The 25,671-nt window shown below is 40.1% G+C and overlaps 2 protein-coding genes across 9 annotated transcripts in view; both read right to left on the bottom strand.

Moving 5' to 3' along the window:
- Nucleotides 1–706: 706 nt before the first annotated feature.
- Nucleotides 707–8,059, bottom strand: KCTD7 (potassium channel tetramerization domain containing 7). Its single transcript, XM_013189932.3, has 5 exons — nucleotides 7,694–8,059; nucleotides 6,776–6,945; nucleotides 4,422–4,600; nucleotides 3,528–3,900; nucleotides 707–2,480 (listed from the first exon to the last, which is right to left on the bottom strand). Exons 1-5 carry the CDS (start codon nucleotides 7,835–7,837, stop codon nucleotides 2,429–2,431), a joined length of 918 nt encoding a protein of 305 aa, XP_013045386.3. The 5' UTR covers nucleotides 7,838–8,059; the 3' UTR covers nucleotides 707–2,428.
- A 6,351-nt stretch (nucleotides 8,060–14,410) lies between these two features.
- The window catches only part of TPST1 (tyrosylprotein sulfotransferase 1), a 34,972-nt gene continuing 23,711 nt past the window's right edge, over nucleotides 14,411–25,671 (bottom strand). For 7 of the 8 annotated variants that reach the window (XM_048067969.2, XM_066979587.1, XM_066979586.1 and 4 more), the window contains 3 exons: nucleotides 17,018–17,068; nucleotides 15,438–15,513; nucleotides 14,411–14,458 (listed from right to left, as the gene is read on the bottom strand). In XM_048067969.2, the coding sequence (XP_047923926.1) occupies nucleotides 15,469–15,513; nucleotides 17,018–17,068 (96 nt within the window). In that variant the 3' untranslated portion in view covers nucleotides 14,411–14,458; nucleotides 15,438–15,468. The remainder of the gene's footprint in view (nucleotides 14,459–15,437; nucleotides 15,514–17,017; nucleotides 17,069–25,671) is intronic. The other variant, XM_066979588.1, reaches the window with a different exon arrangement.

Below are 25,671 nucleotides of genomic sequence, written 5' to 3'. Positions count from 1 at the left end.
TGTGAAATTGGCTAGGACACTTAACGTAAGTGCTGATAGTAAGATCTCTCTTTCCTCCATGTTAAAAAAACACTAAGCAATGTGTATATGAGTGTGTGTTTATACACACAGCAACTTCAAAAATATCTAACAGTTCTACTTTTTAAATAAGTACCCCTAAACAGTCTTGCCGTTATCACCTGGCAGTCATAAAAAGCAGGGAAACCACTGCAATGCAGATATTTAATTTGTGCTTTGAAAATATTTGAGACTCCTTATTTAGGAGGGGAAAAAAAAAGTTGATTCTAAACACCCGTGCTCCTATACATCATTTTGGAACCAAAAATGGCATGTATCCTGTCTCAGAACACGGAAGGAAGAATATCTAAGGAAGAATTTCTTTCTTTCACGCTGAATGAGCTAAATGAACTGACATGCATTGTTCTTTTAATATCTGCAAAAGCGATGTTCATTGCAACATTATTTCAATGACATGAAACCTGCACAGCCAATTTGTCCAAGGACATGGTGTCAGTTTGCAACCACAAGGTATTTGGGGGGTTGTGTGCACGTAAAAGTAGCAATATAGGTATTAAAGTGACAAAAACATTTAAGTAAGGGGAAAAAAAACATTTAAGCACAGGGAAATAGGTATGTTCTAGCAAACCTCTGGCCTAGCCAGACATAACGAAATTCTTGAAGTAAATAAATAAATAAATAAGCAGTATTACATAGGCATTTAGTTTAATTAGACAATTGTATAGCATTCATGATATACAAAACCAATCATCTTAACATAGATCAGCTACTCACATTTTAGTTGCAAACGCAGAATTTCAAAAATTACGTTATATGCCAAGAAAAGATGTCAATAACGTTATATAAACCAGTTATTAGATTATACTCCCCTGACATCTGCCTGCACAACTCTTCTGTTTCTGTCAAAAAACGAATATATATTAGGCAATATAATCTAAACCATTGTAAACAAAGACTGCTTAGAACGAGTGTAGTCACTAACAATATTGTTAATTCGTACAAATCACAACACGCAGAATGTATGTGCTAAGTGAAAGCATGTTGGCTCAAATCCATGCTTTCTTTCAATATTGCACAATGTTTTCTGTCTTCTGGAGGACACGAAGGATGAAAGTTTCAATTAAGATGCACCTGATACAGACCAAGATTTTTATCGTTTTGGTTAGGTAGTCTTCCTTACTTCCACACTTCTTTCAACAATTAGCAGGAAAAAAAAATGTATCAGTGTGTGCATATTAAAAATAGCAAACAATTTAAACAGGGACTTTATTATCATAGCTTCTCTATGATAACAGAACAATTCTTAGCCCTCCGCCCCCCAAAAAATCCTACTGTTAAGTCAGACTGTGTTCCACTTCTACAAGTAGTGCTGAAATTCAAACCAGAATTATGTCCCATGTAAATACTTACATGGGAAGTGGCAAAAAATATCAGTAAAATCCCAGTAAAACTGGGATTCTCATCAGGGTCTCTGAATAAACTGATGCTGGAAACTCTGAGGTATATAAACAGCCAAAACTCTGTAAGCCTCAGCTTTAAGGTTTTATGTCATTTTATTGGAAATCGTGGTTTGCAATTTAAGACTCCCTGAAAAAAAAAAAAAAAGAAGCCAGCAGAGTAGCAAAGAAATCATGCAAGCTTCCTCTCAGTTTGGGGAAATTTTATTAGTTTGTTTGACGTGTGATTTTAGGTTGTCAAATACAAGTACAGTGACTTGTAACAGAAAGGCCAATATTTAAGAAAACAATTTAATCCAACTTAAAATAAGATACAAATACACAGACGTGACATTTGCCTTCCTCCCCTTCCTGCCTCCACCCCACTCCCTTTCCAAATTTAAGCTCTGGACCTGAAGCTCAGTACTTGACGATGACTGTAAGTAAACATTTGAAATGAGATCATTAGAGCTATGTGTCCCTACCTCGGAGAGACAATTTAATAAAAATCCCTAAATTAAATACATAAAAGTGTGAAGGCTAATTGATGCAAACAATTAGCCTCTTCAAAATATTTTTATAAGACAATTTTATGGTAAAGTTTTAATAATTATTCTAAAAATTATCTCAGGTAACTGAAAATTTTGATTATTATAATTAACATGTTTCTGAAAAGCATTTTGGTCAGAAGTTTAATTAAACAAGACTTTTGTATTAACTAATCCAACGGAATGTAATACACAAACATTGACTTTCCCTCCATCCTCAAGCTTGTTTTGAGGTCACATCAAGTGGGATCTTTTTGAAAAATACTTGAGTTTTCTGCACCTTCAGATGTTTAGATCTGTATTTCAGTTTTGGACATGAAGTAATTGAACTTCAGGAGATGGCTATTCATAGACAGAACTGCAACAACTACCTTTTGAAAAGAGTAAGATTCTGCAATGGTTGCCTCCTCCAGTACGGAAAGAAATTTACTTCCCAGCTATTTCTCCACATATCAACCAGTACATTTGAATATGAAGGCTGAAAAAAAAAAAGTGTCCTGATATTACACCAAGAAGGGTCAACAAGAATGTTGAAAATGAGACTTAATTGTCCAAAGGTGAGGCAAAGGTTAGTACTTACCATTTGACTAACTCTAGAACAAAGTTTAATACCACAGAATGTAAAAAGAGTCAGTAATAAAATAATATACATTAAATATTCCTCCTACTTCTGCTAATAGGAACATACATATGGAGTTTTCTCATTTACCAAAAGCCTTTGCAAATGACCTGATTCTATAGAGCTTCTTTTGTAGATACTGTAAACATTTAGAATTTCTAAGGCTAAAAACAGGCACAAGTCTTCCATGAACAGTAATTATTCCTAAAAGCATTAAGGAATATATTCCAAATCTGCTGTTCCTTTTTATAACAATGGAAACAATTGAAATATAGTATTATAATTCACGATGCAGATTCATAATTTAAAAAAAAAAAAAGGAATATAGCTTCATCTTCACAAGTAATAATATATAGGGAATACTCTTTTTTTTTTTAATTGTCTATTACATCAAAATTACATTTCCAGAATCTCTGTGCTGGATGTTACTCAATTTTATAAAGTGGCAAGTTTAAGTAGTGACTAAAACGTTTCTAAGTGGGTAAAATTCAACCACGTTATATCAGCATTACTAGCACCCCAGGCTTTATAATAACGCAGGTGAGATCTGTTATATCTGTTTTGCAGACTAAAATACTAAAGCCACCTGGTAGGTGGCACATTTTTTTCAAATGTTAGACACTCCTCTCCAGAATTTCCATGAGGTGACTTTGTTTTGTGCCTCATTAAGGTACCTGAGCCAACAGTCTTGTTTCAGGCTGGTTTTTAAACATTTCAGAGGTTTTTCAACCTCTGCAACAGGTTCCTCTTCGCTGAACAGCTAAGCATTAGCCAACATTTCAGCAGACTGATTCCAATATACGTTAGCAGCAATGCATTTCCAGAGACACGTTGCAAAAATATTAAAAGCAATCGTCATCCAGAAGTCCTTTCATCCCCTGCACTGCTCTGGGCAAAATAACTCACCACCAAGTGATCTTGAATTCATAGATAGGACGCTTGCAGTAATAGTGATTTATCAGGTGTTTATCACACACACCAATACACTGATGATCCACAGTTATCCCTCTGTCAGACAGGTCCGTCACAATACAGTGCAGAAGATCATAAACATCAGCTACAGCCTCCCAAGGTCCAAAAGATACATCTACTTCGCAGTGATGTTCAAACAGCTTCGTCTCGCTTTCACTTCTTTCAAAACGTAAAGAATTGAAATGAGGGCATTCGTAGGGAGTGATGGGCATCTCTTCTTTGAAGACACAGACTTTCAGTTTTGCAAACCTTGCTTTTCTTTGCATAGCTCTAAGCTTTGCTATTTCAATTATCCGTTCCAAATGATCTAAAAAACAGTAAAAAGTTGTAAACAACAATGAAACGCACAGTAAAAGAAAACCAATACATTTTTTCCCTGCAAAACACTACTGCAGTGTTTCACGTGTTATTCTTAATAGAGTATTAGCAAGTGTAAGCTGCATGCCGCTAAATACACTTTATATTAATTAAATCAGTCTCAGTTATCATGTGAACTCGGTGTCCTTACTAGATGCCCAAAATTATTCAATTGCAGGGCCTAACAGAACAGATGCAGAGGCACAGAAGCCTTCTCATTCAATAATAAGCCTCGCATGTTATGACCTAGATCTTGCTCCTTTTTAAGACAGCATAAAACTCCACATCCTCAGATGCAGCAGGAACAAATCTGACGTGGAAACTTCATGGATCTAAATAGCATGAAAGGTACATAAAAGCTTTTAAAATATAACAGAATTAGTTTGAAAGCTGAAAGCAGGCCTGAGAACACCACATATACTACTTGAATCATGCTAGAAGAAAACAGTCAATACTACTTTGTTTATTTACCTTTGTAATATGGCATTAGGCCCAGGAAAGCTTGTCTAACTTTTTCTCCTTTCAGAGGCTGGACATCCTCCAGATAGTCTAGCAATGGTCCTATGGAATAATACTGAGCTTCCTTGTAAACTGACCTCACTCGTTCTCTTGGTGGCAGGTCACCAGATCGCAGAAAGTTAAGTATGTCTCTAAAAATAAAAGGGGAAAAAAAAATACTATTAATTAACAAGTTTCCTCCAAAACTGTTGTGCGTGGGAAAGGAAACGTATTCGTTGTTTACTGAGATAGAAATTCTTAATCTTCAGTAACTGAAATAAACCCAAATTACATTTCCAACATACATTTTTAAAAACATTTGCCATTTTCAAGCCTCCAATTCAAGTATTTCACCTTTCAACTGTAAATGTCAAAACACATTCAAAAAAAACCGATATATTTTATATAAAATATAAAAAATACCAACATGGGAAAGATATTGAAGTCACTGTATTTCAAAAATTATGTCTGTGACAAAATAATCTTTCTGATTTTCAAATGCATGGACATTTTATCCCACCCAGAACCAAGCTTCTAGCTGAATGGATGCTGCATTTGCAAAGGAGGTGTACTTTTCACAGGACCAGGGCCATACATGTTTTTTTTAATCAAAAATAATGATCAGTTAAAAAAGAGAACATTTCCTTGTGGTTCTGCAACACTTAAGCTGAAATATTTTTAACAGAGAAGTCATTTTATAAGCATTAACCACCTATTATTGACCATATCAAGTAAAACAAGCATTGCTGTAATCTTCATTATAATGTCAACAAACACAGCAAGCGCTAACACGGCTTTCTGTTCCTGCTACATTTTGAATTCAGATCAGTAACATCGGAAATGAATTGATTTTCCAACACGGTAGCAGGAACTTTTAAATTGTCAAATGTAAAGAAATAATCATTTTCAAATGACTGCAGTGGCTTAATCTATTTTTTGCCTCAAATTAAGGTACAATCCAAATGTGCTTTGAAAATAATTCAACCCTTCTCTGATGAAGAGATTAAGGAAATGTCTACAAAGGAGAAACAAGAAATAGAAGTTAAATTGCAAAATGTGCCTTGGGTGAAGATCTTAACCTATGAACATTGCTAGCAAAGATAAACATCATTTCCTGCAATCTCACGGGAAATCTTACAATTCAAGCAGAATATTAGTAAGATCAGGGTTATTTTAACTAAAGCTACACAAATGCTACAAAGTTTCAAAACAAATCCTGAAAGTGAAGGAATATGGCATGGCCAGGAAAAAATAATTTAAAAAGAAGATCTCTAAGCCATGTCCTTTTTTTTTTCTCAGTCACATTTTAATATAATGTATTTTTGAAGAGCTCCAAAGGTAAGTTATTCACTTACCAAAAAGCACATACACTTTGATGACTCTTTCTTCTTGGCAAGTTGAAACCCATCAGAGGCACAGACACTGTGTTAGCTGTCCATTTATATTTTCAGAAATGCATTAGTTAAAGCCAAACAATACTTCCCCTTTGCATATTCTCATTCAGGGGAAATCCAGCACTTACGGATGTGGCTAACTGTATTCAAAATGAGCAGTATAATATACCTAGAGGCAACAGTCTGATAAGCAAAATATAAATTTAACTAAGTTCAGATACATGATAAGAATTATAAACAACTGAAAGAATCATTTAAAGACATAGCGCACAAAAAAGATCTTGATATAATGGGAATTTTATAGGAAGTGAAATATTCCTGTAATCATTGCCATTTTAATAGAGCAGACTAGTTTAAACCAGTCAAGCATCTAAATTAGACAATTTCTGGACAACGTGTCTTCTTAACACACGACTGCACAACTTGACTTGGATTAATATCCACAAATATCACAAACACAGAAAACATCATTCTTTCAATAGCTTAAGTAACCTAGATGCATCCCCTCCATTCCCTCTTTATCATAAACACTGTAACATTAATTGAAAAGTACTATTGTACGAAAAAGCTTCATATAAAAGCAATGTCAAATAAATTCTTTTTTAAAACATAAGAATGTTTTGATACGTTGAAAGTAGATACTCCAGAAGAGGCAATGCACAAATTCAAAATATTACTTGTTTTTTTTCTTTCTCCACTGTAAAACTTAAGCCCTTAGGAATGAAATGAATTGTTTTCAGTTGTGATATGCTGCTATTCATTTTCTCTTTGAGGTGTTTAAAAGTCAGGGATGCATGCCAGTCACGTTTTCCTAAAGCCTACTACACAAATATGATTTAGCTAGAAGAAATAAACGTAAAACTTATTTTTCCTTAAAAGTTATTTGAAGTAATCACTCGAGAAGCAAGGTGCTGAGGTCACCACCGCACATACCCAAAGTAAGCTCCATCTCTGTCTATGAAGTATCTGCCTTCGGCGTCGGTTGGAATATAGTGTCTTCCGCTGAACATAGCCGCCAACATTGTATCCTCGTAACGTCTCAGCGTTGACAGTCGCGTTGTAAAATGCATGCCTCCTACATTTAGTGGGACAACTTCTGGAAACTGAAAAAGCAATCACATCGTCAGAAACGAGCCCAGAGAGCATTGCATACACGCATAGGCCAAACAGGTGAGAACTTCCACAGGGCACAGCGCAGTCTCTGCCGCCGTGACACCGTTTGGTCTGACAAGCGCCTCTTTCCTGGCCTGCTGCCACAAAGCAGCGAGGTTCAAGGGTTAACACCTTGAATACTTCGGATGGCTTCTGGGTGTAATCAGCGAATGGTGTCATTGAGGATGGAAGTCTGAAACAGCAGCAATCACTCCAATTTCAATACCAGGTATTCATTAAGAGCTTTAACGTTTCCTTTTGGTTCTTTTGGGGAAAGAAACAAGTACAAAACAGCCTCCTCTCCCTTTTCCATAAAAACAAAAGGCAGGGGACAGAAAACTCCCAAGGCCAGCTTTGGGACTTGCCCTCAGCTGCTGTGGCACCGGTTCCTTTATGCTGAGCACTCAGTGATTCTGTCGTTACCTTGGGCTTACAGCAGGCCCCCAAAACTTCACAGCACACAACAAGATGCTCCGGCACCGGAATAAAGACCTATCTGCATCTGTCAAGTTCAAACACTGATGGAAATTGGGCATACCGCTGCCAGGCTACCAAAATAAGCCGCGAGGGGCTTCAAGGATTTAGGAAATAAGGGGAACGGCACCGGGCAGGCAGGGACACGAGGAAATCCCGGAGCTTTTGGGCTGTGGGTGCCGCAGACACGGGCCCTCCGGGGGCAGGGAGCCCCGGCGCCCTTACCTGCTGCGGCAGCAGCGGCAGCGCTTCTCCTGCCTGGGTTGCGGTGGGGGTGGCCGGCTCCTGGAACTCATCCTCCGCCTCCGAGCTCGACATGGCCTCATCCGGGTCTCGGCTGGCTCTGCCCTGCCCTGTGACTACCACCATCCCGCTGGCTGCGGCTCGGCGGGAGCGGACGGGACGGCACCAGGGTAAACGGGAGCCGGGAGGCTCAGGGAGGGCCGAGCGGAGGGGCCCGAGGCGCGACGGCCGCACGGAGCATCCCGGGGGCACGGCCGGGGGGCGGCTGCGGGCCCTGAGGCGAGCCGCGACGGGCCGAGCCGGGCCCCGAGCGCTGCGCCCGCCGCCCGCCGCCCCGCCAGCCCCACACGGCCCGGCCCGGCCCCGCGACCGGCCCCCATTGGCTCCGCCGCCTTTGGGCCGCGCGGCGCGATTGGTTGGGGGCAGGCGGGCGGCCCGCCCACCGGCTGTGATTGGGTAAAGGAGGCGGCGGCAGCGGGGGCGCGCCTCCCTGCGGCAGCGCGCCCCCGTGCGGCGGGGCCGGGCCCTCCCCGGGGCGCCCCTCCAGGGGCTTCCCCCCCCCCCCCCCCCGCCCCCTCCTTCCCCTCACTACAAAAGGCACCGGCCTCTCTGCCTCGACCAAACGCTCGCGTGGTAAAGCTTGCTGCTGATCGCACCCAGGAGCGGACATAAAACGTTAACAGCTGGCATGAATTGCACAGGGAAAGGGTCTGGGGGTACTGCTGGGTGCCTCGGGTGCTGTGTTCAGCTTTGGGCCCCTCACCACAAGAAGGACATCGAGGCCCGGGAGCGTGTCCAGAGAAGGGCTACAGAGCTGGTGAAGGGTCTGGAACACGAGTCCTGTGAGAGGCGGCTGGGGGAACTGGGGGTATTTGATCTGGAGAAGAGGAGGCTCAGGGGAGGCCTCATTGCTCTCTACAGATGCCTGAAAGAAAGGTGTGGGGAGCTGGGGGTCAGCCTCTTCTCACAGGTAACCAGTGATAGGACCAGAGGGAATGGCCTCAAGTTGCGCCAGGGGAGGTTCAGGTTGGAAATGAGGAGACATTTCTTCTCAGAGAGAGCAGTCAGGCATTGGGATGGGTTGCCCAGGGAGGTGGTGGAGTCACCGCCCTGGGGGTGTTCAAGGAAAGGTTGGACGTGGTGCTTAGGGACATGGTTCAGTGGGTGACATTGGTAGTAAGGGGATGGTCGGGCCAGATGATCTTGGAGGGCTTTTCCAACCTTCATGATTCTGTGATTCCATGAATTATTCTGCCTGCCTCCATCTGCTAATGTAGTCACTGCCTGGTGAATTTGGCTCTAATTGGAAAAGCTGCAGGTCCCCAATGGATCCAGAGACACAGGGCTGCTCCAGCCTGCAGCAGAAGCTATGGGAGCACTCAGAGCCTTCTTGCACCCCAGTTTGGAGGTGAAGGCCAGATCCTGTTCAACACCCTAATCAACCTAGGGAAGTTAGAGAAGCAGGTTCAGTGCTTTCCAATTGCTTGGTTAGAGGCGTTGTCTCAGCTCAAGGTAGGTGTTTAGTTTCTTTTCTCTACAGCTCAAAAATGGCGTTTCTCAACACCTGCACCACACTAACACTTTTAACGTTTGTCCTGAAACACTATTTATTCTGACGTCATCAGTTATCAAAATCAGTCAACTACGCCTTGCGGAGATAAAAAGGAATACACAACATAAATAAAAGATTATTTTGATACAGACTACTTTAAGGAGGTAAACAAGTTATCATTAAAAAGCAGCTTATAGAAGCTTAATTTCTAAGATGCATAGTCAAAATTGAGTGTGACCCTAATGTGAACGTATTATTTATCATGCTGTTACTTGAAACCAGTGCTTCAACTGCTGTATTTTCACTATGCTTAAGAATATTCAAAAGAACTCAAGGCTGACAAAAATGTGATCTTTATTTGTCCACATTTTTTTCGAGAATCTCCCATAGCTTTCACAAAAATGGAGCACAGTCTGAATAAACAAAATTAGGCTCCATTAAGTACATGAGAATCACAGACCACAAAATGAGTTTTGAGGTTTCTACATTGGGCACTGTACCAGAACGGTCCTCCTTCCCAGCACAAATAGAGGTCTGAGAGAAAGAAATGCTTCCCCTTTCATAATCCTCCTTTAGCAAGGCATCAGGTTTTGGGAAAAAAAAACAAAACAAAACAAAACATTGAGAGAAGATAGGTTAACTAGGTTATGAACAATAACCTTTTCCATTGGAGATTTCACACGAAACAATCTCCGTAATAGTGAGGTTCAGAATATAAGATCTCAGCCCATAATTAGTGCAGGATTTTATGAATAACATTTGTGCTAATAATATGAAGAGATTGATCATTGACAAGTTTAACCTGTTTTTTGATGGTCATTAAAAGATCACTGAAGTTCTTCTCAGGGTTTGCTTTGCTTCTTGTTCATCCGCAGACGCAGGCTAGTGAATGCTCACTGGAAAGTCAGTCTAAGAGGGAAACAAACTACTCCCTGGCCAGTTTTCTGACATAAAATCTTCGTCATTTTGTGAAGAATATGCATTCATCTGAACATCCTTTTCTTGAGGCATATGCGATAAGTAACCAGTCACAAAAATATTTCTCTATTACATCTCATTAAAGTTTTCTTTTGTTTATTTAAACCAAATAAACGTGTCAATTTAATTTTCAAATACATCTAGGGCCAGATCAACAGGCAATTAATAAGAAAGCATCACCAACAAAATGATTCCTAAATCAAATATTTAATTGAACCATATGTCAGCACCACCCAACTCTACCAGAAATACCTCCTTCCAGTTTACAAGCTGCTTGTCCTTCAAATGGTACAGATCACTTCCTTGAGCTTTGTTTATTGACTACTCAGATACTGCTTCAAAAACACACGCCAAAGAAAGCTCACTCAATGAACTGGACCTGCAAGTTGTGCTTCATTCCCTAGGGAGTAACAGCTACCTTGCACTGGGTTCTACTTCATGCTGAGACTGAAAAAAGCTTTTAAAGCACTGCTGTTCCCTCAACTTTTCCATATTGGTTTAAGCAACTTTCTCCTAAACACCTTCTGAGGTTACACTGCTGTTGGCAAAGTTACACGTGTATAAAGAAGTGACATAATTCCATGCTCAAAGTCTGTCCCAGTGTAGCGATCTATCAATCTGTCACAAGAGATCTGGTAACCTACATGAGCTGCTATTCAAAGCCAGCGCATGGGAACACTGGGGAGACACCAACCCGGCTCTCAGGGAACCTCCCTCATCTCCAGGAGAACCTGGGTCCCTGTGAGGATAAAGAATGAGACAGGACCTCTGGTCTCTACGATTTTTCAAGAGACTCAGATGATTAAAGGCTTGCGTGAGCAAAGCAGGAAGAGACAGGACATCCAGTTACAGTAATCCTAATAAATCTGTGTAACAATAGCAAAGAAACATTCTGAAACATGGCAGGAATCCCTGGGCTGCAGTAAACTGTGTTGTAAATTTGGTTGTAAAACTCTGCGCCAGCTTAGCACATCTAGTCATTCCCAAAGGACAACACAGATTATGCTGAAGGCACGCTGTAACTTCTGCACCTGGCCATGCAGAGCAGCCTAAAAGCAAGGACATGGTACGGGAGGATGTGACGGGAAGCCTCCTCACCAACAGCAACCCTCTGAAGGGGGAAAACAGGGCAGTGGGGAGGCCTAACAGAGGTCCCAGCACCACCCACAAGTAAAGGCCACACAGCCTGTGTTTACCCACAGCAACTGCTGCGTTTTTGTGCAGAATCACGAGGCAACATCAAGCTTTTTAAGGTCTTTTTACACAACTGAGGTAAGGTGGCTCCATCCTTTGTTGTGGACAAGGCAGAGCTGTCTCAAGAGAGTTTGGAAACAAAGCCAGGCACATTGATAAGCCTGGTGCTCGGCCAATTAAGTATTAATTAAATCAGCTAGCTGCCAGCTCTGGGCTCAGCACCATGCCAGACCCTGCGAAGCACCAAGGGGCTCACCCTTGCTGCGACTCCCTCCCCTCAGCTCCCCTCGCCCTTCACCGCTCTTTTCCAGCGCTCCGCCGCTCCCCACACCGAATATTTCCCTCAGGAGTGTTAAAAATAGAGGTGTTAAGTCCCTGCAGGATGCTGGGATCCGCGGGTGTTCCCGCCTGAAGGCACTGGGGGGAACACGGAGTCGAAGCGCCCGCACGGCCCGGCCTCAGCCCCGGCTCCCCAATGCCCCCTGGCGGCTCCGTGGCGGGGCTGCGGGGAGCCCCTGCCGCCGCCACCGGGAGGAGAAGGGGCCCAGCCCTCAGCGGGGATCCGAAGGAGAAGCGACCCCAGCCCTCGACACCATCGGGGGGCAGCGAAGCTCCGCCGCCGCCTCACTGAGCGCCCAAGCCGGGCCTGGGGCTGCAGCGCTCCCGCCCGCCTCAGGCGGCTGCACGGAGGAGGGCCATTGCTCCGTGCGGGCACCAGGGGATGCTCCCGCTTCGCTTTTGAGGCCCTGATGGAGCAAAACTGCTGTTTTCACGTTTGGTAATCAGTTGGGTAACTCTGAAGAGAATTCAGTTCCTGAAGGCACCTAAAAAAGCGTTCATCTGCTGGTGATTTTTCAAATACGCTTCGGCGATCTCAAGGGAACAAAGGATACAGAAGGAAAAGGACTGTTTCAAATCATGAGGCAGAATTCGTGTAAATTTAGAAGCATTTTGGAAAAAAAAAAAGGCTTCTTGTGAAACCAGTGGATAACCCCGAGGCCATCTTCAGGCCATGGATGGGGTTAGAAAACGAGACCAAAGCAAACAGAAAACAAAACAAAACGCAGACTTACTTGAGTAAGCATCTTCTCAAGCAGCTGACAGATCCTCAAAGCTTTAGGATACAAATTCCACCGCACTGCTTTAGGAATAGGCAGGGACATTTTCCAGAAGTGATTTCCCCACCATCGCCGCCTGCCTGAAAACTACCTACTTCTCCCTGTAGCAAACAAATTTCATGTTACTGTTTCTGTACCTCTCAGTAGGATACCTACCCCAATTGGTTTTTGTATCATTGCCCAGCTGCTAAAAGCAAACAAAATCCATTCAGTGGCAAACCTTAAAGAGATCAACAGCCAGGATATTAAATTATATCTTTCAAGTAACCCAATATCTTCAATTATTTCAATCTTAACTCAGAGGCAAAAACATTAATCAAAAAAAATCACATTTAAAGCATTTATTTTGAAAAATAAAATACAAAAGATCATTGAATTGTAATTGTACATGTAATTTATCAACTTCTTTAAATAAAAAGATATTTAACAATTTCCACGTCAATAAGACAAATAACTGTTCCACCAAAAATCCTTAGGACAAGCACAGACCACTTCTGAAAGTTTCATACATTTAAAACCAAACTGCTAAAGGGAAAAAAAAAAAAGACCTTTGAAGACTGAGGTTTGGAATTCTGAAGACAGAATAGCAATTTCAGAGACAGGCATTGTGTTGCAGTTTTTAAAACCTTAAAAATAGTTGTGTAAGTGTAATACAGTTCTACAATAACATCAGTGATTTTTCTTTTTTTTTTTTTTTTAATAAACAGGTTTACATGCGCTCACAACAACAAAATCTTGACCAAAAAGAAAAGAGCATGAAAGAAATGGGGGAGAAAATTCTGAAAAAAGCGGGCCATGAGCAGTACATCTCACTGATTTCAGTGGGACAGTCCTTATAACATCACTTCCATTGAAAAGGCAGCAGTCTTTTTCTAAAGAGAAAGGAAAATAGTTACATTTGAGCATTCAATGTAGTATTGTTTTTATCCTTTATAACATCTTGCATTTACAAAAATACTGCATAATTACGAGCAACCACTGCCATCTCAGCGTGTGAAAAGTTACTGTCAAGCCTATCTACTTCAGAATTAATGTCTGCACTTAATCTTAGGAAAACACTTACATCCATTATTTCTAATTGGTATGATGCTTTTGGCTATATTTAGGGCTATAGAGAAAGCCATATGCATGACCACACATTGAAAACTATGTTGGATATATTTATGTGGCATGACGATTTTGGCTACAGAAAAATGCATCCAGGTTAAGTATTTTTTGATAATATATGGTTGACAAGTAAAGATTGTGGATTAATGCAGTAAAAATCCTGCAACAATCACTAGATAACTAGCCGAGAATTTACTGGGTTCCCTGAACAATCTTGCCATTGTTATTTCAACAGCTAAAATATTGACTATGAGACACACAAAAAGCAAATGATACAAGTCAGTCTATGTTTAGCTTTTTCCTCTATCTAAAAGGGCAAACGATTAAAAAAGAGGACATGAAAATTCATCCTTATAGTATTTTGTTAAAATGGTGACCTGAATCTGTTGTGCAAGTATGTTATAGTACTGCACAGTCTAAAATGAACAAGAAACCCTGCTGAAGAATGTCTGAATGAAAGTGGTTCAGTTTTATGTACTCCTTTCAACGTCAGGCTCCAATGTAGTGCTGACAATCCAATAGCATAGCAAACACTGCAAACTGTAATGAGCCACATAGAACTGCACAGTGACTCTTACACCATATAAACTATGATTTGTACATCTTACTGAGCACTTACCTCAATGCGATTTTTACAGATTTTGAACCAAGATCAGATCTTCATACTTTTCTTACCCAGAATCTTGCATGGGGTTACGTTAGTTTAAAAAGATCACCTTAACTAATGTGTTATGCATGTGTTTCTATTACCTTCTGTGCAAGAAAGATCCATTTTGTCTTCTATTCCATAGGCTCAGTCTGTTAAGTAAATAATTAAAATAAAATTAGCAATTTAACATTAGGGCAAAAGGTAGCAGCAGCAGCACCCATGCACCATTTAGCTGCTTGGTTATGTTAATTTTATCTTTAGTATACTTTACTAAAGAATACTTTATCAGAGTAATTTTTACCTCCAGCTCCAGTGTTTATAGTTTAAGAAACATTCTTTATTTCACAAAGCTTTGTTTTGCTTTTTGGAATAAATCTGCTGAGAATTAGGTAAATATTGTAGTCCTACTAAGCTAATTGTATAAATTCAGCTCTGAAATTTAGGGGAGTACAATTTGGTAACCTCCCCTGTCATATGACACCTGCTAGAAATACTGGACCACGTTCTTTTGACATATCACAAGTAACTGGAAAATACAAAACATAATTTAACTAATGGACATTGTGGGCAGATCAAGGATAATTTATCTGGCTAGCACACCATCATTACACAATGTGCTAAGTTTTAACGACAGCTCATCTCCTTGCATTTTCCAGAAATCTTTATCAGCAATGTTTAATCTCCTTTTGTTCTGACACACCCTATGCTTGCAGCCATATATGCATATATTTGTCTGTTACATTATAGATAATCTCGAAATAAACACAGTCATTGCATTTGAAAGCATTATGAAATAACTGCAGCACACTTCCTCGATACAATTAGCTAACAATAACTTTTAAGCAGCACACATTTAAATAGTTTTCTTGCCGTTAAGCTGCATAGACATTTTGGCCAGCAGTGAACAATGCTGTGAGCAACAGCACATTTAGCTGCGTGGTGCCAGATTCTTAATGGTTTCTATTAGCTGAGCACAACTTGCAAAGCATGAGCACTAACTGTTTGAAGGGTGAGAGCACGCAAACATCCAGTAAGAGCGCGAAGCCCACATTAGAGATCACACAAAGGTTTATCAGAAAGATTTGGTGTCCACAGCAAAAAGTTATATTCTGAAAACATGAAACAGACACTACGGCTATTCAACTTTACTGATCCATGTTCATTTTATCTTGCCACGAGACTTCCTTTCTACTGTCTTCTTTGGCTGGAACAAAAGAAACCAGTTTTCCTTTTTAATAAACTAATTTTCATTTGAATGGATGGAATAAGTCAAAAAGCTTCGTCTGTGAGTGGTAGGTTCTACTGTGTATTTTTGAATCTCTACATCTAACAAAAAGCCACACTCAAGGAGCCTTTTCCTAATATTTGGGAACCAAAGTCAAGAAAACTTGCACCCACGAGTTTTTTGTTTGTTTTAAGTAAAGACACTGCAAATTATTTAACTTCTGATAGGTTACTTACGTTTATGTTTTCAGTAAACTTCTGTACTGGTTGTATGATTAAAGACGGGAATTATGTAGAAACAAAGTAACACAAGCACTGTAAATAACTCGTCTGCTTTTAGTCATTGTACAGGATTTTTAGAAACTAGGAGAAAAGCATGGAATCTTTTCCTCTTTTGCTTAAAATACTTGCACGTTTGGCTACAGTCATGCTGTAAGTTACCATTTCAGTATACTGCTCTGCCCACTAACTCTTTTATTTTTAGACAACTATGCTAAAGTACTGCCCCCCGAATAGCCTGCATAAAGATCACACGTGATCAAAATGAGATACCCCTCTCCTGCCCAAAACAGAACAACATATAAGCAAAGTATGGTGCTGGCCTCCAGCCCTTGGAGAAGGGGAGTAAGGCCTTGCAGGAGGCTGAAGGAAGCTCTATGATCAGGACTTTTTAAAAAACTCAAAATACCAGCAACAACAAAAGTCACGGGTAAGCCAAAAGGCTTGCCCGTGCACAGCTCCTATGGAGGTTTTTGGGAAATAAAGGTGCCTCTTGTTCTCTTAAGTTGCGGAGGTAAAATAAAGTTCTGGAGGCAAAGAGCCCCTAAAACGTCTTCTCTCCCAATTCACAGAGCTATACTCCTGTACATGCAGGACAAATTGGAGGAAAAAAAAAAACAACAAATATTTTTCTACTTAGCTTTACTTGAACACACCCTGAGACAGTAACAGTGATGAGCCACTTCCTGTTTTTTCTATCAAAGCACAGTGTAAAAAGCACTTTAAACATTTAGTATCAATTATACAGCCTGCAACATTGGTATTTTTGTTTTGTTTGTTTCACCAGATATTGTAGCATTTTTTTGCAAGTGTCTCCTTGTTTCTCTCTGCTATCTATACTATACTTGCTTTAAACCTTTCAGTGCAAGACAACAAAAGGTAAAGCTTCTCTACAAATAACGAGCTTTGCAATTTGGTCTAGAAGACAAAATACAGAGCCAAACTTTCCTCCAGTTTCACAGTAGTCTTCAGTCAGCTGGGGTTTTCGGGCACCATACTACTAAAACTAGAGTTACACATGCACTCAAAAAAGCCTTGGCACAGTTGAGTGCAAGGGCAGGAGTGCTGGAGATTTAATCTTATGGACAAGCTATTCTCTTAAAATCAAGCAGAAGATCCAGTTTATGAAGAAGTGGCTTACGAAGGTTGTTTTCATACTAACTTGCTGCTACATCCATAAAAAGGAAACTAATTGAATACTGTACCTGTGGCACTTCTTTAAGAAAGTCAGGAAGCTGAAATTCACCTTTATAGACCTGGAAAAATAAAATGTGATTTAGTATTCAAAGCTAACACTCACTGTTGTTTGAAATATTATTTAAGAAAAAAAAAAAAAGACTTCTGGGTTATTGGTATACAGTAATGCTAAATCAGATCTGCCAGGGAGTCTCCTAAACTGAGTACAACCCATTTGTAAAAGCAAGCTTCACTCACGAGGTCTGGCAGTCTGAAGCAGTTCTACAGCTTTATGCTCAGTCCCAGGCTTGCTCTTTACTCAACACAGATGGCAACATTTGAGAAAGGCATTTAATATTCCGACCGTGTTTGCATTCAAATGATACAACTCTAACTTGTATTACATTTCAAGCTTGCTCAAATCAATCATTCATTAAGTCCTACATAATTCATTCACTATACTTTTAGAAAAAGATTTTCTACAGAATGATTAAATACGCTGAGGCTGAGTTGTTACAATACATACTTTTGGAGAAGTTTACAAGTAAACAAAACCGTTGCGTCATATTTCAGCACCTTCAATAAAGTAAGTTCTGCTTGTGCTTAATTACAATTTACAATTAAGAGACTCCATTTAAAGTCTTCTGAAAGAACTGATTGTCACGATCCCATGGACTGTCAGAACGATTACCCAACAACCAACTTTCAGTTCCCAAATGTGTTTTACAGTTTAGACACTCGACAAATGTCACATAACACAAGATTTTTTTGATGCTTCAAAGTATTCATCATGTACAAAATATCATTTATGCAAACGGAAGGATCACACGTGAACAACTGATCCCACCTTACTGTGCTGTCAAAAGAAAGTCCTGTTAGCTTTGAGAAGAGTTTATGGACACAATGCAAATACAGCCAAAGTCTGGAAAAGCTTAGGTTTAAATCCTGTTAAAATGGTCAACACTCAAGGAGAGTTAGCATCTCCTACTCTGTTGTACACAAATCCATCCCTTTATTTACGTATCTAGCTGCTATAATTCTCTGCTAACAGGAAAGCTTATCCACTTGCTTCAATACTTCAAGACACAGGTGGTTTTTGTGTTTAGTTTTTGGCTTTTGTTTTTTAAACAGCAGTTTTCCGAAGTGTTTCATGTCAGACCTTGAGTCACTTAGCAGCCAAGATCAGACATTTAGCTTCTTCCCCCACAGGATGTAAGCACACATCTAAAACCTCTGGCTCTCTAGGAGAACACAAAGTTGGGTGAAGCTTAACTTTTCTTCTATTATTTTCATACCCTTCAGTCATTAATACATATTTCTGTACATGAAAAGAAAAAAAAGAAGAAAAAACACTGGTATACCTTTCAATACTAGATTACATATAAATTAATAGGTTTGTATATGAGTACAGAAGAGTTCCCCTGTGATACTCCATATTCCTACAGATGTGAACAGAAAAACAAACCCAGTAATCTCTCATTTTGGCAAAAAAGGTACAAAGCCCTTACTAGTAGAGCTGCTACAAGGTCACAGCCAACAGCTCTTGTGATTATGAATCTCTCCAGCTGTACCCTCATTACCAGCCTGACTTCATGACAGTTTGTCATTATCACCATTTCTAATCTTTCAGAGCATAACGTTATTATTGAAACAACACCGTTTGGAGAAAGAGCAAGCAATAAATATTCTCAAACATACCAAGAGCCACACCAAACAAGTGTTTCCACTATCTGACCAATTAGGAAATAAATTGGCAATGCATCATCATCATTTCTCTAGAGGATACTTCTTTAAAGCTGTTTGCTTCTACGATTAAACTGGAATACATTCCAAAGGGGGAAAATACTCTGCATTATTGATTTTTTTTTCCCTGACAAAAATAAATAGAATAGGAAGGGTTTTACCATCCTTTCTACTGAACCCAAAAGACTGAACACCCTAATGTCGTGGGTTCTTGTGTGGCTATAATTGCATAGAAATCAAAACCCACAAACCTACCAAAATCCTACAAAGCCTTAAAACTGAAATGGAGCTCCTCTGAAGCGCCGCCCCAAGCTGCGATGCCTGGTTTGCAAAACGCGTCAAAGGAAATGAATCTTGAAGGTCTCTTGTTAAAAATATCCATTCTCTCTGCTTCACCACGGAGAGCTGACCAGAGCACGAGGCCGTGCTCACCTCGCCAACGTGCTGCAGGCCCAGGACTGCAGCGGGGCCTGCTCAGCACCTCCTGCCTGTGGGACGCCTCTCCCCAAAACAGGCCCATGGCACCAAACCACAGGATTCATGTGGAGCGGACTAGAGCTGGCAGCTCTCGTTACTCTTTCTCTAGGCTAAACAGCCAAACAAGCCTTCGCTAAGGCCTAGCATTAGAATAGGAATCTTTATACACACACACTTGGGTCCTTCTGATACCCCTGGTTTAGACGAAATAGCAAGGCTGACTCAAAACGGCAGGCAAAGCTTTCGGGTTAGATGCAGTGAGCGGGTACTGTCATTCCCATGGTAACTTAATGAAAGCCACGCTGGTCAAAAATTCCGCATGTGGCTTCTTGGAGCCTAGCTATGTAATAAATATTTCTAAATGAAGGAGAGGATTTCATATTTTCAGCTTTCAACCAAACCATTAAAATGCAGGCTTGCATTCTGAAGAGCAGAAGTGCAAGTTACAAATCAATAATATCACCACATTAAAAACGCTACAGAAGAACCTAGGCGAGGTTCCCAGGGAAAAGCAGCATCTTTTATTAGGCAAGGGAGGATGTTGGGAGCCAGAGAGGCTTCTCATCACGTCTTCCCGTAAACCACTGCAGTCATCACCTGAACACTTTTAAAAACAATAACGCCGATGACAATGCTGTATTGTGACACCGCGTTGGGCACTCTGGACGCCTGCTTTCCCTTCCTTCTCCTGCAATTATGATATATATGTATATAATATAAAAATAAGTATGTTTCTCTGCTCTAAAAACCTTACCAGTGTAAGGCCCTTTGTAGCAAGAGCATTTACTCCTAATAAACATCAACAGGGGCTAGTCAAGGGTATTCATCCAACAGCAATATTAAGAAAAATAATGACACTAGTGTCATAACCTGGAAAAATAAGAAAACGTTTTGGGGCATTTGATATTATATTCACATCAAACACCCCAATTTGCACACCACAATTCACAAAGGCAGAATCTAACCAATGACAAACCTAGGAAACTGCATCTAGATTACGTTTAAGACACAACCGTGCCTAATTCTCATTCAAAACTGCCATTATCTAGAATTCTGGTTTTGTCAAGGTTGAGACTGCCTATAAACTGGTTTAAAGTAGTTCCAAAAATGGTGAGTGGTCCCTTATGAATGAAAGGCCAGCAATCGTCCGCAATCCAGAAATTCATAAAACAATGACTCCATCTGCAGCCAAAGGCATTAAAAGGTTTCAGATTCAAAATTCTTTTCAGACCAATTTCTAACTCTAAAACATATTATTTGGAGAGTGGCAGCACAGAGTGGCTGAAGCAGGATATTGGAATCATTTCCAGTCTAAGCAAGAATTCAGTAAAATTGAGCAGAAATGGTGTTTACCATTTCTAAAAGAATTATTTTGCAAGCAGAAATGAATTTCCAAGGGGGTGGGGAATAATCTGAAGTCCATGTCAGATTGTTGTTCACTGTTGGCATTATTCAAGCTGTTCTACATACAAAATAATCCAAAAACATTCTCATAGCTAAACCAACTGCATTTTATTCTCATAAAGAGATCAGAAAGAAAAGCATCACGTCCAGTTGCCTGACAAAACCCTTGTAAATACACAAGTTTAAGAATGGAAGAATAACTCAGAGAAGCTCAACCCATAAATATACTTTAGAGACAATCAAAGCACTCATTTTCTCCCACTTTTAAGTCTAATTTAGAAAAAAAAAATCACATTTTATTTGGTCATTTCCATAGATAATGGTCTTTTTTGTCCAGAAATTAGTTTGGAAGTAAATGTACTTGGGCCTCCTGGATTTTCAAAACATCAAAGTTCCAGCGTACAAAGCAATCAATGTTTAATTATCCAAAAATAAATAAATAAAATAAAACCAGAACAAAGCTCCCTTCTAGAAACCATCCCTTATTGCACATTACATGGAGGTAGCCTCACTTTCCGTAGTTTTTAAGGCAGCTTAAAAGGCTTACACAATTCTTTACCTCTTTGTTAGAACTGCCAGCAAAGAAGACTGTCCAAGATGTAAATATTTATCCAGTAAAATAACACAGAAAGCAAGACTTTAAGCCACGGAATATCTGCCAAGAGGCAGTTTGCAACCCTACTTAATTGTCTGTCTTGTTAATAACTATATATCTTACTAGCTCTATATATGCATAGATGGTAACGAATAAAAAGAAGTTTGTCACTCCTGTGACAAACAATGCAGTTGGGAACCCCCAGGTTGGAAAAAATACCCACTAAACACAGTATTGAACAAATTTACTTGATAAAGTCTGTGATGCTGGTAGTCATAAGACGGATGAAATAAAAAATTTGTTTATTTTTCTGAGTATCAGAGACTGCCCCAAAAGCCAAATGCCTTTATACTTAACTTCTGTTAACCAGCATAACTTTTTATTTTTTCCCCCCAAGGCTACTCAAGCAGCTGGCATCACAGTATACCTCTACATTTACACATCTTTGACAGCACAAGTAATTACTCTCATGCAGTGGTATAGACTCGCTTCACACCCTTTAATCATAGATTGTTTCTTTCTATCTTCAAAACCCCAGACACAGAGTCCTGAAATCAAGATCGTCACGGACGTCTCGACATTTAACAGCAGGAGACATTTCCTCACAATTTAATATGGGTACGAAACAGGAGTCATCAATAGAAGTCTGTTTTTTCCTCTGGATGTTACTGCAGAAAAAAGCATCAACAGAACATAAAACAGAGAGAGATAACAGCTTTCGGATGTGATTAGAGAAACCCACACATATTTGAAGAGTCATGATGAAAACCATAGCTTTTTCTATAGTTTTGTACGTTTCCGTCTCTCGATCTCTCCAGGGCAAGGATCATAACTTCATGAAGAAGTTAAAAGAAATGACTGGAATATGTATTCCTAGCATACAAACTCATTTAGTGGGGAGTGTGTGCCAAAGAAAATCTGATGTAATACGTTACAGATGTGAAAGGAAAGCACTTAGCCAACCATAACATAACAATAAGCCAGTTTCTACTGGGCATAAGTCAGAATCTTGCAGTTGCGAATTGTTCTCTGGCTTTTGGAGTGTTCTGTTAAACTGCTGACATACGCTTTTACACAAACTCATGATATTGATAAGGACATGAGATACCCTTCCAGTGTGGAGTGGATCTACTTTGGTATTTCATCATACAGTGAGTTGGCTATCAGTTCAGACAACTTAAATTATTTGCATTTTCTGCTTCATTTGCATATGAAAACTCATTCTAGTTACACAATGTTTTCCTTTATGCTCAGGATGTAGAATGTTAAATTCCAGGAAAAAAGTCAGTTTTGTACCTATAAGGAATGGACCCTTGCAGTCATTACATACTTACAAGAAACATACAAGACAGCAAAATCCTGCAGTCACTGAATAACTAAAAATTATTAAAGATTGCCTCTTGACGTGAAGTCACATGCACAGATATGCTGAATAGTGCAACACTAGTCAGACCTCGATCTCTGCTCTGCGTTCCTTCTTACAAGGAGACAAGAAGAAGTGTCAGAAAGGATAATACTGTCAGGCCTAACATAAAGCAGATAAACAGAAAGTAATGGCTCTGTTATTGAGAACAGCAGAAAAATCTGTTATATTTGTATTAGACTTGTACTCCACCAGTGCAGATTCTATCAGAGATGTCTTAATCCATAACACCACGCTGCACTTGGAGACAAACACAAAAAAAGAGATGGAGTTCGCTTCAGGCTCTCTTACTTCCTAAAACAAAACCAGAACTAACAAGACAAACAAAGTATAAACACTCGGTTTGGTGCTCTGCTACAGGAGCATGGAAAACCAGCCTAACCATTGTGGTGTCCTAGACGAGTAACATTTAAGTGAAAAAAAACAAAATTCAGCAGAGACCGTTCTTTTCCTTGCATTATCTACAAGCACAGATTTTATTCTTCAAGCATTGTCCTTTAGATAGTGAAAATCATCATTTTATTTACAGATTGACGGAAAAAAATATATTTAAACTTGTACATATGTAAGTCACCAGCAGGGGGACAGAAGACAAAAAAAGAAAAATATGAACAGGATTTAACTGCACAGAAGACTTAGGGGAAATTAACATTTTGCACCCTGCTGGCCATTCCCTTCCATTTTCTCCAGTGCCAGCCTTCTCATGTTTTAGACACCCTTACACTGTTGGTTCTTACTTTAGTGACTAAGAGCAGCTTTGAAATTCCCAACTAGTATTTTCACCGTTGAGCATTAACCTAATTTGTAGTCTTTCCAAGAAGTGATTGATTTTGCTCAGACCAGTTACTACAGCTGGTGCAGTAGAGTATAAATGCAGTAATGCAAGCAGAATTTGCACAACTTTACAGAATAAAGACATCTCGCAGCTTAAGTTTTGAATCTTTTAAAATTATCTTCCACAACTGGACAATACACAAGCTCCTAGCCATAAAACCCTGAACTGAAAGCATTCAAGAGGCTTTCTAGCTGTGAGTTTATTTTGCATCTTGACTAATTTTTGTGTTTTTTATTCCAATTATCTTTATGTTTTTGTATGCAAGGTATGAAAACGCTCCTAATCACACGAAACAAGCACTCCCTGTAACAATGCAAGAACCAAGCATTGCTTTTTTTGACGTATCCGATAGCAATGAACTAGATCACACCGTGCTGTTCCATCTTTAGGTGGAGCCAGAATCAACCCTGCCAGTAATTTCAGTGGTGCTGGGCTTCCACCCTGTTGTCACAACTTACACAAACAAGCCTGAGCCAGCATTACATACCCCCCCAGCACAGAACAACTCCTTCCCCATCTCCAAAAACAAACCCCAAAACACCGGTCCTGCCCCCATAACACCGCTTTCTGTTTGCCAGACCGGGGCAGCTTCTTCCATCCGAAGCGCTAGTTCATGCCATCCCAAACTGGCTCAGAAACAATGGCACGAGTTAAGAGAGGCAAACGTCAGAGAACTCAGCGTTAATTCAAGTTAGTCCCACTAAGGGGTTACTACGCTAACACAATACAGTTCAGTTTCAGAAGTCTAAACTTCTTCTAAATCTGTTTTCAATGAATAAAATGTGAGTTCTGTACTCAGTTTAAAGTTCTCGGAGACCACAAACTACAAATATAATAGAACAGCTTCCAAACAAAGTGAAGCAATAAACAGTTGCATGCAAGATTTAGATATATTCTCATTATGTACTGAAGAAGAACTGGAAATATTTTATTTGGACAGCTTCATCTCCAACAACGCATACAGTACAAAACTCTGAAAAGCCAACCCAGGTGAAGAAATTTGAAAAGAGACAGCCAGAACAAAGCAAAAAGCAATTTACAAGTTCACCAGCTGAGAGAGAATGCAATAACACACTTGACTTGCCAAGCTCCTATTTCCCAAAGGCTGGAAAATCTAGATCAAGAAATACAATTCTTTTTGATAAACACCTTCTTCTCTTAGCTACGGTAGCAAGAAATAAATTAGCATATATTCAAGACAAAGAAGTGGAAATCCACAGGGGGCACGTGTCTGATGGGCCAAACTGCCAAGACATCACGGGTCCCTTCCTGCTCTTCCCAACCACCTTAAACACAGCATGTTTTGAAATATCTGCCCCCCAACCCCAAATAAAATAAAATAAAAAAGCTGTGGGGGAAACTAAACAAAAAGCATTTTTCCGAACTGAGTCAGCTCCCACTGATCACCAAGCAGAATATCAGTTATTTCAAAACCTCCTCGGTTTAAGGCCTGCATTTTGGCAGTTTCCCATGCAAGATGGCCACGAAGCCGGACACCTCGGAGGGGCTGCTGAGCCTGCTGCCCCGAAAAGGAGGCAACAGAACGAGCAGACAGGTCTGGGAGCTGGGCAGCCTCACAACTTGACACCGTAGGGGCTCAGGACACCAGTGCAATCAGTGATGGAGATGGGACCAGTGGCTGGGGCAGGGTTTGCTGGGAACCGGCTGTGGGGAAACGAAGCACAGGGAGGAATTTGGGCCATCCAAATTAAGACTCAACCCAGGGAGGGTTTCAGCCATCGTTTGGAAAGGCTCCTTTGGGGTACATCACATTTTGAAAGACTTATGTTTCTCCCTTTTCAAACAGAATTTTCTAAGTTTTAGCCATCTTCATTCTGTTTGGCTTTTAATTTTCATCTCACTTCAGGACACCTTTTATCCCCCATTTTATCCAAACAAACCTTATATGCCAAGGTTGTTTTGTTAAAGTACAAGTGGCTAGGGAAAATGTATGCTGGGCCCTGCAAGAACTAATAACATACTTCAAACACTGTCTTGAGACTAGGGCTGTGAGTAAAAAATACTAAAACTAAGTGACAGTCAAAATATTAACAAGCATTCCATATGTTTGCAATGTTTGGATCAGCTTTTATAGCAATAGCCTCCAGTTTTTCAACACTATTTTTAAACATTAGTAAACAAATTATGCTTCAAAGCAGACTTGTGAAAATACACTCCAGGCTTTTAAATTAGGCTTCAATTTTTT

This window comes from Anser cygnoides, chromosome 18, assembly GCF_040182565.1.
Source record: "Anser cygnoides isolate HZ-2024a breed goose chromosome 18, Taihu_goose_T2T_genome, whole genome shotgun sequence".
NCBI classification, from domain to species: Eukaryota; Metazoa; Chordata; class Aves; order Anseriformes; family Anatidae; genus Anser; species Anser cygnoides.
This window is presented reverse-complemented; position numbering and strand designations above follow the sequence as displayed.